The 15,268-nt window shown below is 39.1% G+C and overlaps 2 protein-coding genes across 2 annotated transcripts; one reads left to right on the top strand and one right to left on the bottom strand.

Moving 5' to 3' along the window:
* The first annotated feature begins 1,187 nt into the window (after window positions 1-1,187).
* On the top strand, window positions 1,188-7,310 carry LOC139954312 (uncharacterized). The gene is made up of 6 exons (XM_071954062.1): window positions 1,188-1,318; window positions 1,957-2,013; window positions 3,373-3,521; window positions 5,485-5,556; window positions 5,903-5,947; window positions 6,575-7,310. The coding sequence occupies exons 1-5, from the start codon at window positions 1,252-1,254 to the stop codon at window positions 5,930-5,932; spliced, it is 375 nt and encodes a 124-aa protein (XP_071810163.1). The 5' UTR covers window positions 1,188-1,251; the 3' UTR covers window positions 5,933-5,947; window positions 6,575-7,310.
* A 128-nt stretch (window positions 7,311-7,438) lies between these two features.
* On the bottom strand, window positions 7,439-13,734 carry LOC139949639 (monocarboxylate transporter 12-like). The gene is made up of 4 exons (XM_071948095.1): window positions 13,500-13,734; window positions 12,421-12,561; window positions 10,153-10,980; window positions 7,439-8,037 (listed from the first exon to the last, which is right to left on the bottom strand). The coding sequence occupies exons 1-4, from the start codon at window positions 13,732-13,734 to the stop codon at window positions 7,877-7,879; spliced, it is 1,365 nt and encodes a 454-aa protein (XP_071804196.1). The 3' UTR covers window positions 7,439-7,876.
* Window positions 13,735-15,268: the final 1,534 nt, after the last annotated feature.

Genomic DNA, 15,268 nt, shown 5'->3' with positions numbered 1-15,268 from the left:
CTGTGCATGAGGCATTCCCTCCCATTCCCAAGTCCAATCACCAATTACACTTACAGCCTAAATTTATGAAATTTATAAATAAATAAAAACGCGGTTGACCCTTAGTTGGTTACTACAGCACAACTGATGTGTCCATGTAAACTGCATAACATAAGACTAACGTTTGCAAGGACTGTTGTGTGTCTTATCTAATCACGAGTCTTCGATGATGACGTCAGATATTCGGGTTTGCCATGGCGTTCTTTGGAACAATCATAATAACACACTACAAAAGTTTCGACACGGCTCCCAATAGAAATATTACAATCAAGTTGTAAACAGGAACTAAACCATGTGGCTTTCTACGGTTGCTTGTACTATTTTAACCCATCGTCCTTCAAGTCTATATAGCATATGTTTTTTAATGCAATATATTAGCTTTATCGTTTGTTTATGTAAACTGAAATCATGCTTGGTTGGTTTAATGGTGTAACAGACGGAGATTATACCAAGATCTACAGATATACTGAATAAGGTAACCTTTAGATGTCGCTTGCCCGCCCCCCCCCCACCCCACCCCACCCCAGCCCAAGAAAAACACCATTGATCCGAACCACGTGTACTGTTCACCGATTGGTTGTCCCTATTTCTACACAATTTGGGGAAAACTTTTGTAACCACTATTTCCAATCACACTGACAAGCCCACCCAAGGAACATACACTTGTTTTGAAGTGTAGCCTTGTTATAAACTGTATGGTGCACAAAGTTAATAATTGAATGATTTAGCTGCAATAAGCCGCATAAATACATGAAAACATTTTTAATTTACGACAATTATGCACAGCGCGTAATCCCTCAATGGTAATGTATTAATCCACCCTAAATTGATCCGAACCACGTGTTGGTTGTCACTATTTCTACACAACTATTTGGTGACACCTTTTTAAACCACTATTTCCAATCACACTGACAAGCCCACCAAAGGAGCATACACTTGTTTTGAAGTGTAGCCTTGTTATAAACTGTATGGTGCATAAAGTTAATAATTGAATGATTTAGCTGCAATAAGCCACATAAATACATGAAAACATTTTTAATTTACGACAATTATGCAAAGTGCGTAATCCCTCAATGGTAATGCATTCAGATCGATGTACTGCGGGTCTATATAAAGTTTGAAATTTAACAACCCTGTCATTACGACCTGCTGATCTCACTGATGCTGAAATCTAACTTGAAACAAAGCAAACTTTGATAATCCAGAATCAATATGAAGAGTGTTGTACTTGTCGTCGTATTGATGGGCTTCGCTGCCGCCTCTGCCATGTCTGGTGCAGGTAAGACTTTGTGTGTTGTTATTTTTACGAATCTATAAAACGGACACATGTTTTCAGAAGATTGCTCCAAGAATTTTTTGGGCTCATACTTGTTGTATATCCTTTGATATATCCCTTGTCAGTGTAGCTGTCATGTCTTATATTCGGATGTCCTTTTGTTTGCCTGTCTGTCTGTCGTTCGTCAAGGTATATTGTCCGTCTGGCTGTTTTTGCACACGCCTCTGCTTTCAAAAAAGCCCTAACTCTAGTTATTACATGTATCCTGCTTCTTTAACCCAAAAATTTAAAAACCTGGGCCATAACATAAAACCAGTTCAGTTTATTTTATCATGTGTGGTATGCGCTAAGTTGTGGTTTTGATTATTATAGCCATACATTTTTATAATGTCAACTTATTAGGGCAATTATGATCGTCCAATCGCTTTGGTTGCTAATTTAATTCATTGAATGTATAGCGTTACATATTTTGTCAGTAAACCATCTATATTGTATTGCAGTAAACCATCTATATTGTATTGCGGATTGCTTTGACATTACTCTGTAAACAGAGCTGTTTTATTAATTGTTTCGGTTATTATTAGTAGAAGTTCATTTTCTTCTCAAACTAACAAAAAGAAGATATTGATTGATTTTTTTAGACTCTGGTATGGTGGCTGAGGAAACACGAGGTCACAAAAAGGAGTCTTATTGCCCAGGTATGTATAAACAAACCATTATAGTCTATAGTCGCATTCGTAACATCAGATTCTACATCGTCATTTCAATTCAGTTCAATTCAGTTCATCATTTTTTATTTACGTGCGTCATTGTATATACACGATATCATTGTATAGACGGTCAATTATTGATCAAAGATAACGAACTACAAGAATGGCGTTTTTTATGAGATACAACGAATCAGGCATATTATTCAAAAGACCAAGTCTACAGTATAAACATACCTTTATAAAGCACGAAACTTGAATTTATATACAGAACTTAACTTGCACCAGTTTGAGAACGGTTAAGACGCAACAGGACAAAGCAAACTCGATCTTACGAGCTAGTATGAAACAGACAGTGAAGTTGCACTAAAACTCTGAAAGTAACACCTTTTATATTTAAATGCACTGAACACTATTGGCAATTACTCAAAATAATTGTTAGCATAAACAACTTACTTGGTAACAAGCAATGGAGAGCTGTTGATAGAATAAAACATTGTGAGAAACGGCTCCCTCTGAAGTAACGTAGTTTTCGAGAAAGAAGTAATTTTTCCTCGAATTTGAGACCTCGGAATTAGAGTTAAGGTCCCGAAATCAAGCATCTGAAAGCACACAACTTCGTGTGACAATGGTGTTTTGTTCTTCCATTATCTCGCAACTTCGACGACCAATTGAATTCAAATTTTCATAGGTTTGTTATTTTATGCATATTTTGAGCGAACCAAATGAGAATACTGGTCTTTGATAATTACCAATAGTGTCCAGTGTCTTAATAATGAACACAAATGTTTTCTTTGGCTTGATATCCAGGTCAATTACATTTGGAGTTAGGTGTGAAACTCCTTTACTACTTGAACGTCGCATAATGGCGTTGGCAGTTGAGTCCCTAGCCGTTTGCGAAGTCAGCGTCGCGCCCAGCGCCAATTTTAACACGACACATAGGATTTCATAAGAGCCTCGTACACAACGCAAAATATGCAAAGAATCTCACCATTGACAAAAAAAGCCACCTTATCTCTACGCGAGACACACTCTTTCATCTTTTTCTTATTTAGTCCACCCTAAATTGAGTTACAACTTCCAATTAGCGAAACCGATCGCTAATTTCACTAAAACTTTGCGACGGATTTACTCGTCGCAAAACACTTGTTTGTACATACAATGACAACTTTGCGGTGACTTGTTAGTGACCGCAAAGTATCAGTTTATCGAAAAATTTTGCGCATACAGATTTTATTAGCAGTCTAGGATAAGTGTAAATAATTGTAAGCAAATTCCCTATAGGCCCTATTGACGCAGCTTGTTCTCGAATTTTCTCTAAAAACGTATTTCGTACTTTTGTTTTTGCAGAACCAACGTTGGACGATGAATTTACATGTGCTGCCTGCAAAATGCACCTGAATGCCATGCTTACCGACGCAACCTTGACCGAAATATTGCTAACATATTGCGATACCGTTCCAAGGGTTCCCGATAGGAGCAGTCGTGCTCGTGCTAGGGTGAGTACACCAGGGCCCAATTTCATAGAGCTGTTAAGCACGAAAATGTGCTTCACGTGAAATTTCTTCCTTGATAAAAACAGTATTACCAACCAAATGTCCATTTGTTGCATACTGCTTGTTACTGGATGATTCAACTGTTGTTTGCTAATCCTGAAAATCACGCGGAAATTGGGTTTGTGATCCTGTTTTTATCAAGGAAGACATGCTAAGCAAATTTGTCATGCTAAGCTAAATTGGGCCCTGCTATGACATAGATGAAACTCCGTTTCAGTTTCGTTCATCTTTGCGCATCGTTATAAAGCAATCAGCATTATGTACAGCCTGACAATTAGTAAAGCACAGCATATACACTTAAACCAAGACACGGTCAGAATTGTATGGTGGCCCTGAAGGGACATCGCATATCGCAAACGTGTGCGCATACGTATGCAATGTCGTGAAACAATTCGCAAATATGTGCGCACAGGAATGCAATGTCGTGAAACAATTCGCGAATATGTGCGCACACGTATGCAATGTCGCGAAACAAATCGCAAATATGTGCGCACACGTATGCAATGTCGTGAAACAATTCGCGAATATGTGCGCACACGTATGCAATGTCGTGAAACAATTCGCGAATATGTGCGCACACGTCTGCGAATATTATTTGCGATGTCGTGAATTTTATTGCATACCATGTTGCATACCTTTGAATAAAATGTCTAATGATCTGGGGGGTTTCTTTCCAACAGTGAGATAAGCGGTAGTCATTGCAGCAGTAGTCTTTGTTGTGAGGCAAGCGAGGCGTGTGGTCGTCCTTGACCTGGTGCCAAGTTCCTGGGTATACACATGCTTTACAGAGGGAGCCTGCTGTAGCGCCACAGTACTCCCTAGATCGGTAACAAATTATCCACAACTATGACATCATCCTAATGGTATGCAACATGGTATGCAATAAAATTCACGACATTGCAAAACAAATCGCACTCGTGTGCGCACATATTCACGATTTGGTTCACGAAATTGCATACGTGTGCGCACATATTCGCGATTTGTTTCACGACATTGCATACGTGTGCGCACATATTCGCGATTTGTTTCACGACATTGCATACGTGTGCGCACATATTCGCGAATTGTTTCACGACATTGCATACGTGTGCGCACATATTCGCGAATTGTTTCACGATATTGTATACGTGTGCGCATATATTCGCGATTTGTTTCACGACATTGCATACGTGTGCGCACACGTTTGCGTTATGCGATGTCCCTTCGGGGCCACCATAGAATTGACCCAGGTTCGGGGTCCCAGAGTTCCTGACCCAATAAGGTTCAGTCTGAACCCGAAAGCTGGTTTGAACAGATCGATGTCAACTTGGATTCTGTGTAAGTTTGACCCCTATTTTTGTGTCATTTTGAAACATCCAGTGCGCTTCGTAAATTACTGAGGTTTGAGCGAGCTCACGCGCCGTGGATTTTGCGTTTTACGGGGTGAAGTCGGGTTGGGCCCGAATTGCAACGGGCTGTGATAAAGGGAGATCGCGAAGTTGTCAGACTCATATTAATAATTTAAGTTAAAGGGATTTGCAGCTTCTTCAAGGGGTTTTTATTGAAAATATTGGCAGCAAATAAGGGCAATGTAATACCACACTTTCGTGCACAAACACATGCATGACATCGCCTGTGAACATTCTCGTTGAATTTCCTATTTGGTGGAACTGTGTAACCCATTACTGGCATTTTTCAGTAAGGTTTCAAACTTCGGAATGTTCCTCACTGATTTCGAGAATTGAGTCTTTAGTGAACAAAAAATTGCAAAAGTATTCTTGTATTTTTTTATTGCACGTTTTTATATGCAGTACGCCGTGTGTGCTTACAATTAATAGTAGACGCCACTATAGGTCACGTGACGCACGGAGCGCAATCGGTCTATTTTGATTGATGACATTCGTGTTTTTTGTTGTTGTTGTTTTAGTGTTTCGCTCTTGCCAACTCGGCAGAGGTAGAGAACATGGTAACTTCGGAATTGGTGGATGAAATGTGCACGGTATGTTACAAATTTTCATTTATTTTTGGTCAAGGAAAAAATAAAAATTTGAATAACATTTTAACAGTGTTCTTTCTAAACGGTCTGTCGGACAATATAGGTCGGACATTTTGGTTTATTGGTAATATCAATTCGCATTATTTGTGAATTAAATATATAGGTTTTTTGGGGGGTGTGATCATTTATTCCCAAATCATTATTATTCCTAATTAATATTCTTAGTTCTTCATTGTGATTTGATTTGATGATGTCTCCAAGACTTTTGTCGATAACTTCAAAAAAAGGTTAGAGCAATTCCAAAGTTGTGTGTTTACTTAATATGTTGACATTTTGCTGTTTATTACAGAATGGCTTGCGGTGTGTAGTATCCGCTTAAATTATTGATTAAGGGGTGAGTGTTATTCATTTTACACTTTTTGTTTCTTCAAAAAAACAAATAGCATAGCTTCTATTTAAGTGGTCGTCATTCAGCCGACCCGGTGTCCTGCTCCCGCCTTTTCCTCTTGCCCCTTGCTTGGGTATGATGACGTCATAGATGATTTCATAACATCCACGTTTAGCATATTACACATTCATTATAATAATAATTATAATAATAAGACTTGTAATGCGCACGTATCCACCCTGCTGGGTGTCCAAGGCGCAGTAAAAATTTAATAAAAACAACAACAAAGAACACAAAGAAAAACAGACACAACAAAATTAATCCTTGAAAACCTGTGATATAAGATAAGTTTTGAGAAGAGATTTGAATTTTGTGGTACCAAGACAAGATGTAAGATTAAGTGGTAGAGAGTTCCAGATGCGTAGGGCAGCTGAAGAAAAAGACATGTCACCCCATGAGTGTCGAGACTTGGGTTCAATGAGGAGAAGCATGTAACTTGAACATTCAAATACGAAGAACCATTTTTTTCAACGTTATTTCAGTTTACATTATAGCATTCACCTAATAATACCCCCACCCACCCCAAGACAAGTTCAATCCTGAACTCACTTTGTTCTAATTGGCCTTTAACAGATGATGATACTGCAGCAACGAGCGGCCAGTCAACGTCGACAAGAGGCCTACGATATGCGATCAATTCATTAGATTTATGGTGAAGGGTTTAACTGAATATTATAACATTATATACCTTTACAGTAGTATAAAGCATTGGTAGAGCTAACCAAACAGACAATTTTCATGTTTTCTGAGATCAACCAATATAAACGAAGTAACAAACCTTTAAACATTTAACTATCTATCCAGATACAGTTCTCGCGAATATGACTTCATTTCAGAGGAAATAAATCAGAGCTTTCAGAAAAGAAAAAGAAAGAAAAAACTTGTCCACAATCAAATGTTTTTTTTCCTGAAACATGCCAGGATTTAGATCGAACAACGTACAATCAAAAATAACTCAAATCGTATTTTACAAAAATAGTTGAAAGTTGCCAATGCATTGGCATAAATACAAATGACGAAAGTTTGAAAAGTTACAAACAATAAGAATAGCAAAAAACGTAAAACTTATCCTTGTATACCCGCGATCTTATTTTAATATTGGTTATATTGGAACGGTTATAGATGTATACCTAGTACTTTATGCTTTCTGTTCATGCACATATTTTGCTTTTGAAGCGGCCTTAGTCCTTCAAAATTCTTTAAATTCAGGGTAATAATTTGGCGAGGTAGACAAAACTAACACAAAGTGGAAATTTTCATCATAAGCACGGAAATTGCAAATTTTGAACATTTATTCGACAAAAAGTTGGTTAATGGAAAATACAATAAAAACGGTGAAGTATTATAAGTAACGAGTCGTGTGATAATATACTCTTTTACTGACTCCATGTACTTTACCTTACATCATTAGTGTTTGTAAGTTTGTGCTTAAGAGAAAATCACATTATAAGTATTATTTACATTGCTCATTCTACCCGAAATCACACTCTTTCTCTCTTTTAATAATAATGACCGACATTTTCTAAAAGCCTCGAGTTTCACAAAATTTGTGGCTGGATTGCCAAGAATGTCCAATCTTCTTTCAAATTCTCTTGGGTGGCAACTCACCAGTTATTTTGGCTTATTTGAGAGAATTGGTTACTAATTATGATTTTACCCGTAGGCCTATACACCGATGTGTGTTAGCACTGTATATTCAATACTTTCCCGAGCTCTGTGAAAACAAAAATAACTGGCATGTTACTCGAGTGGGATTCGAACCCACGACCTTTGCAACTAGAGCATTTACCAATTAGACTTTAGTTGTTAAGGCCGCCTATAGTTGGCCAACAATGGTTCACAAAACTTGCCGCAGTGATGTTGCAACAGAAAGTGTTATACCTGAACCGGCTGAGGTTGTCCGTCATCATCCTCTATCCCAGGTTCGAGTTTTTTCAAAAGAGGCATCAAGAATATTTGCAGAGTTGCTATGAATTGCAAGCCCGCCAAACCGTAGAACACCACCACTAAACTCCCAAATTCGTCGTACATCCAACCTTAATGTAGAAATGGTAAAAAAACTGAAGATTTATTGGTTGCTAAATTATTGCCTAGACGTAGAACACAGCACTAATCTCCCCAATTCGTCGTACATCCAACCTTAATGTAGAAATGGTATACAAACTGAAGAGTTATTGGTTGCTAAATTATTGCCTATTATGGGTTCCAATGTAGATGCGTTAAAGTGGTAGATTGGTCAAAAATGCACTCTAAACCCTCTATAGTGTCATAGAAAAACAGTCCTCAGAGATTCTGCCCCACATGATGACAACATTATAACGGTTCCCTGTTTTTATCCGCAGTGATGAAAACAGGAACCGCCCTTACAAACACAATGGTCTCATTGGATAGACATGCAGTGACGAAGGCTTTCCATATCAGTGTTATGATTGGTCCATAGTGATGTAGCTTGTCAGCTACTGTGTGTGTTCGATTAAAAGCTTACCCGGGTCAACCCCGACGTGCTCATCTGGTCAATTAAATCGCTGGGCATGAAATACCAATATATGTCTTTATCCAACATTGCAGATGAAGAAAGGGGACCAGTCTATTGGGAAATTAGCATGAGCAGAAGGCGGTTGATTCAAAAGAGGGCACTATCAGAACAAATCTGTACACAGTTCGCCGCATTGGGCACTGAAGCTCCTGGGAGGACACAATCTAATACCACGTCGACACTCTGAAAACTCCCGGGTCAGTATTTACCCAGGTTTACGGTACATGAGCCCTGATCCATTTCTCGGTCAGTGTGACCTGAAATGTGCGTCAAACTGACCCGAAACTGCGTAAAAATGATGCAGAAGCCTAGTCAAAATAATAATAATAAATAATAATATGAACACTTATAGTGCGCCGGTATCCACCACAAGTGATGCTCATGGCGCAAGGAAGAAACACAAAATTAATGAAAAGCAGCTGTGAAAAAGTGGGTTTTGAGGGCCTCTTTGAACTTATGAATATGAGGACATGTTACGGATATTAAGAGGCAGATTATTCCAAAGTAAAGGACCAGCATGAGAAAAAGCCCTGTCACCCCAATTGTTGTAGGTGTGGGGAACAACCAGTAATGGCGAAGTGGATGATCTAAGACATCTTGAAGGATTGTAACGGGTAATTAATTGACAATTATACTGAGGAGCAGAACCATGTAAAGAATGAAAAACAAGCAGAAGTAATTTGTATTGCATGCGATATTGAACAGGGAGCCAGTGAAGAGCATTCAAAACCGGAGTGATATGGGTTCTCCTGGAGGACAAAGTGACCAGCCGAGCTGCAGTGTTTTGCAGTCGTTGCAAACGAGAGATTTGATTCTGTTGTAGAAGACAGAAGAGAGAATTACAATAATCAAACCGGGAAGAAATCAGAGCATGAACAATCTTTTTTTGTGGTAGAACGAGTTAAGTATTTACGGATAAAGCCCAGATTTCTTAATTGATACCAAACTGATTTACATAAATATAACAACTTTCCGTGTAAGCCTGATCCAGAAACCGGTCAGGTCCCTTAAATACAGGGTCATTTCTTACCAGTGAGTCTTTAGAGATAATGTTTAACCCCCTACACAGTATTAGGTCAACAAATGCATAAATTAAAGATAAACAGTTAGTTATACGTAACATTTTGTGAATGTTCCATACGATAGTTTCAACCATGATACTGATATCCAGCTAGGAAATGTCTACTGATTGAGTATGATACAAACACATAATTTCTTTACAAGTCATGTGACTGTGGGTTTAGGCATTAAAGGCAGTGGACACTATTGGTAATTACTCAAAATAATTATTAGCATAAAACCTTTCTTGGTGACAAGTAATGGGGAGAGGTTGGTGGTATAAAACATTGTGAGAAACAGCTCCCTCTGAAGTGCCATAGTTTTGGAGAAAGAAGTAATTTTCCACGAATTTGATTTCGAAACGCACACAACTTCGTGTGACAAGGGTGTTTTCTTCTTTCATTATTATCTCGCAACTTCGATGACCGATTGAGCTCAAATTTTCACAGGTTTGTTATTTTATTCATATGTTGAGATACACCAACTTTGAAGGCTAGTCTTTGACAATTACCAATAGTGTCCACTGCCTTTAATAGAAGAAAGAAATAGATCTTACCTGCAATAATGGGCCCTGCCAGATCACCTATGCCTCCAAGCATGTAGAATATGCCAATCGCAGATGCTAAGTTGCGAAGGCCAACAATTTTGCGAAGAAGGACTATACTGACTGCACTGGACATCCCGGTGCCGATGCCCATGAAACACGCTGAGGCCACCAGTCCCCCGCCTCCCTCTGCCTGCGTGCAAAGTACTCCGATAGTGGAGAGCAACTGGGAAAAACCGAACACGGCTTCAGCTGATACATTCGGTCTGATAAGGAAGCCACTTACGGCCCGACCCCCAAGACTTCCAAAGCCCATAACACTGAGAAGAAATGTAGAATTCATTTTCTCGAAACCATAGTCCAGAGCCATGGGCATGATGTACACCACATACACGATATACACGATTGATAACTCTATGTACATAAGACAGTACAATGTGAACCGATAGCTCTTCACGAGTAAATCCAGTCGTAATTCAGAGAACAGCTTGCGAATGATACTCATGAATGACGAACAACGATTGTCCTTGTCTACAAAAACTCGTCCGGAGCCTTTTTCATCCAACAGTTCAGAATCATTTTGATGTCTGGTAGTCCTAGCATGCCCTAGAGGACGATATAGGGCGCCAACCGCACACACATTTAAACATATTGCACCCATGATGAGCATGGTTCCCCTCCATCCGTACATATCGAGGAGTACACGAAGTAGAGGCGGTGTCACGATCATACCCAAACCAATTCCAGAAGACGTAAAACCACTGACTCTGGCAAAGTACTTATTGAAGTACTGCGCAAGAGCAACCCCAGCAGCTGTAAAACATAGTGCGATGCCAAGCCCTGCCGTAACAAACAGAATATTCCAAACAGTAAATACAGTTTTGTACATAGCCTCACCATACACTTTTCCAATAAGCCATTTGCGAGTTAGATTTGAATAATGTCTGGTGCAATGACTTGCTTAGTCACAACTTACCGCTTACATTTGAACTTCTCAGACTATATAGGGACAGTTGCTATGTCAAATGGTTCAAGGCAGGCTTTTGCATAGCAACCTCCAGATGAGCAAACCTAGTACCAATCTATTGTGCCACACACCTTCATTCAGGGTGAATGTGTATTCACCGTCTCTTATGTTAAACTACGCAAAGGATTGCTTCGAATCACATAGCAACTGTCTCAACTCAAACTTGTGATCAAACACATTCAAATCTTACAAGCAAATGGCTTATTGTTGTGAAAGCATTCTTTTGAGCGGGAACCTTTAAAGGCAGCGGACACTATTGGTAATTACTCAAAATAATTATTAGCATAAAACCCTTGGTAACGAGTAATGGGGAGAGGGTGAAGTATAAAACATTGTGAGAAACGCCCTCTGAAGTAATGTAGTTTTCGAGAAAGAAGTAATTTTCCTCCAATTTGATTTCGAGACCTCAGATTTGTGACAAGGGTGTTTTTTTCCCACTAATTATCTCAAAACTGCGATGACCGAATGAGCTCAAATTTTCACAGGTTTGTTATTTCATGCATATGATGAGATACAGCAAGTGAGAAGACTGGTCTTTGACAATTGCCATTAGTGTCCACTGTCTTTAAGTGAACAATTCAGCTTTAATTCTTTTTGAGCATGCAAATTGCTTTTGTCTGAGGATGCCGTTGGCAATTTGGTAGAGCAAGTAATTCGCTAAATTTTTCTTGTACGTTTCAGGGATGTAAAGAGGTCAACGGATCCAGGGGTCTTACGTCACGAAAGCGAACCATGCACAGGGCTCCATTCATAACGCTTGAAACACCGAAACAGGTTACAAGCCCAAGTTACAATAAGTTTACATGGTTGTGACTGGTACCCCACTCAATTTCTGCTGGAAATTTATCAAGCAGCATTTACTGCTTAATAGCTTCATGAAATTGGGGCAAGGCGATGTACAAAATTGATAAAATATTACGCACTCGGGAATTTAAATTGTTATAACTCATGACAAATTCATAAAACCCTTAATGAATTTTCTTTATCAAAGCCTGTCTATTAGACCTTAATCACGGGGTGGCCACCTTGATTTTACTCCATTCCAACTCATTGTAACCAAACTGAGGCTGGACGAAATAATGGTCTGGTGCCATATTTGCGCAATGAATGTTAGCATTCATTACTGATATGGGAACAGGGAACATGACCAAGATGGGACAGCGTGATAAAGGTCTATATTGGACCCTTAGAGTGCTATGTTTACAAAATGCCGAATCGCGGGAACTTTAGAACGCGGGTTAAAGTGAACTTACCGGTGACAGCGCCTATCAAATACATTTGAAGAATAGTCGTGGCCCAAAAGCTTAAAATCAGAGCAGCAAACATAAGAAAACCGCCACACATCCATGCAAATCTACATCCAAGACGATTCAAGACCACACTAGCCACAATAGCTGTCACAAACCACACAAAGTAATATGACGTTAATAGTTGAATATATATTATACTACAGGAGAAGAAGAAAAACTGATCGTTAGCACGTGTAATAGCATAATAGTCCACATTGCAAAAGGCTGGTGTATTTTGTTTGGTTTTTATTTTTTATTTTTTTCCCGGAAGAAGTATGTTGAAAGAAGCAATTTGATTTAAACAAAGAAAGTGAAATAGGGCGCCAGATGAACCGGCCACTTTTCTTTTCTCTTTTCCTTTCCTTTAGAAAACAAACTTGCGTGTGCGGGCATGTCTACAACTGAGGACTTTAACAAAAGGGATCTGGGACAAAAGTCACACCAAGGACAGTCCTCGGTAGATTTTGTGTTCAAAACCAATGGGAACATCTGAAGAAAAAAAGTTTTTTGTCCAAACAATGGGAGAACAAAGAGAAGTCCTCGGTTGACACCATAAACATGCATGTGTGTGTGCGTGCGTGAGCTTAATACGGGAGTGCTCTTGGTTGTTTTTTAACACACTGAAACAATGTACCCCACAAGAGTCATCTTTGTTCAACTCCTGTTATAACTATTACTAGTAGGCATGAGAGATCATGCGCGTTTACAGTAAGTTGAGGAGACCTGCTTACAGGGACATGTTGCCTTGGATCGGGCGAGTTGGTCTATTAAAATTCGTTTGAAACAGTTTGTTATGAAATGCACTTGGTTATACAGATATTGTAAAAGTAGAATATAAATGCTCCACACAAAAATGCCATGAAATTGCACTATTTTCCTTCCTTGTACGTCGTGTTACGGCGGCACACTAATTTGTAGAGTCAAATTTTTGACTTCACAAAATGGCCGATCGTGTAAGTTTACAAAAAGTCTTTAACTAAACCGTAACTCATTACGTTATGCATTTGTTGGGTGTCCTGTGTCACGAGCAGGTTTAACTGTACCTCCAAAATATGCAGAGGAGGACATAATGCTGACTATTGCCCCGGTCTCAGCAGCACTAGAGTTGAAGTCAATTTGCCAGCTTGTGTAAAGAACCCCTGCACATCTCGTCAGTGCGGCCTGTAAGAAGTACACGATAAAGACCGCCACGACGATGACATAGCCCCACCCTCCATCTGGTGGGTCGCTGTCTTTGCCCAATGGCTTTGATGTTCGTCTGCCTCTCGAGTTAGACATAGTCCTTTATCTGGAGGGGGGGGGGTAACACAGTCGTACGGATCACAATAATTCAGAGTGAATAATACAAAATGTTGTAAAATTATCAAATTGACAGTAGGCCTACATCCTTATTTGACAAAAATGATATAACGGTGAACTTTTAAAAAAAAGGTCAACATCTAGGTATGGAGTGAAGCAATATAATTGTTGCACGCTGTGACGGGGGTCCAAGCCGTTGTACACCCGAGAGGGAAAATGGCACCCGAGGCGAAGCCGAGGGTGCCATTTGCCACCGAGAGTGTACAAAACCCATGGACCCAGTCACAGCGTGCAACAATTGTTTTGTTATACCTTTGTATAACTGTTATTCCTCTTCTCGAAGTTCTGTTGTCATCTTCAAACATTATTACGCAGGACTATTCACTGTTTAATAAGCAGACGAACAAGAAACAATTGGCTGAACAATGCCAGTTAGCACCTTATAAGGGTTTACAGGGTGATACGGCGCATACATCAGCCACAATATGTTATGCAATAACTTACAAATGATTATTTGCCCACGATAAAGGTTTATTGATTATCAAATGTCCCAAGGCCATGCCAGTGCTCAGCAGGCGTAGTCGTATTAGCTGCAGACAAAACTTCATGGTTTTGTGTAACAGTATAGTGTTGATTAGATAAAGTATATAAACGGGTGGATTTCACAAAGGTAGTCCTAACTTAGGACTATGCCTAGGCAATGCTAAGAGATAGGACCAGTCCTAAGTTAGGATGAGTTACTGGTCCTAACTTAGGACCAGTCCTATCTCTTAGCATTGCCTAGGACTAGTCCTAAGTTAGGACTACTATTGTGAAATCCACCCCAGCACTCATAATGAAGAGTATATAACTATCTTAGGTAATGAAGACACGTTCCCTAAAATGGGCAAATTAAAAATAAAATCAGCTCTGAACAACAAAAACATTTTTTAAGTTTCCTCTTTAATTTGAATTCTTATTTGCTCGCAGTGAAACCAGTGCGACAGAATTACTGAGGAAAGAAAATATTACTTTTTCAAAGAAGTCTAAAAGCATACAGTCCTCTCTATATTTCAAGCACAAAATAACTACAAACTAGAAACCTGAGTTCGCCCTTTATGTCTAAATTCCTATTTTGTAGACCCAGACAAATCATTTTGTGTACTTTTCTTTTATAATTTACCTCACACTGAACAAATACAATATATATATAAGGCGGTCAATGTAGTTAATGAATGCCAAACTACATTCGGGACCAAACAAAAATGGGAAATCAGATAAATGCAATTCAAATGCCAGGTCGCTAACAAACTGTGGCAGGTTTTATTAACGGCACGATTCCCTAAATTGCAATTTTCTGCTAGACGTCAAAAGATAAAAGCATGTCCATGGTCTCAATATTGTGTATTGACAAATCATTCTTAAGAAGACTAGAGTACGATCATTAATCACGTGGACCAGATACGTCAGGCACAAACACATTAATGCAACGACACGCTTATTTACAGCGTATTTGGTATAGCAAGGAGAATGT

Source organism: Asterias amurensis, chromosome 2 (assembly GCF_032118995.1).
Source record: "Asterias amurensis chromosome 2, ASM3211899v1".
Lineage (NCBI taxonomy): Eukaryota > Metazoa > Echinodermata > Asteroidea > Forcipulatida > Asteriidae > Asterias > Asterias amurensis.
This window is presented reverse-complemented; position numbering and strand designations above follow the sequence as displayed.

Excerpts from the sequence above, each read along its gene's own strand:
- LOC139954312 (XM_071954062.1), top strand. The coding sequence starts at position 1,252 with ATGAAGAGTGTTGTACTTGTCGTCGTATTGATGGGCTTCGCTGCCGCC. Across the intron at positions 1,319-1,956 it reads CTCTGCCATGTCTGGTGCAG|ACTCTGGTATGGTGGCTGAG; the intron begins GTAAGACTTTGT and ends TGATTTTTTTAG. Across the intron at positions 5,557-5,902 it reads TGGTGGATGAAATGTGCACG|AATGGCTTGCGGTGTGTAGT; the intron begins GTATGTTACAAA and ends TGTTTATTACAG.
- LOC139949639 (XM_071948095.1), bottom strand. The coding sequence starts at position 13,734 with ATGTCTAACTCGAGAGGCAGACGAACATCAAAGCCATTGGGCAAAGAC. Across the intron at positions 10,981-12,420 it reads TTTGATAGGCGCTGTCACCG|GGCTTGGCATCGCACTATGT; the intron begins GTAAGTTCACTT and ends TTGTTACGGCAG. Across the intron at positions 8,038-10,152 it reads GGCAGGGCCCATTATTGCAG|GTTGGATGTACGACGAATTT; the intron begins GTAAGATCTATT and ends TTCTACATTAAG.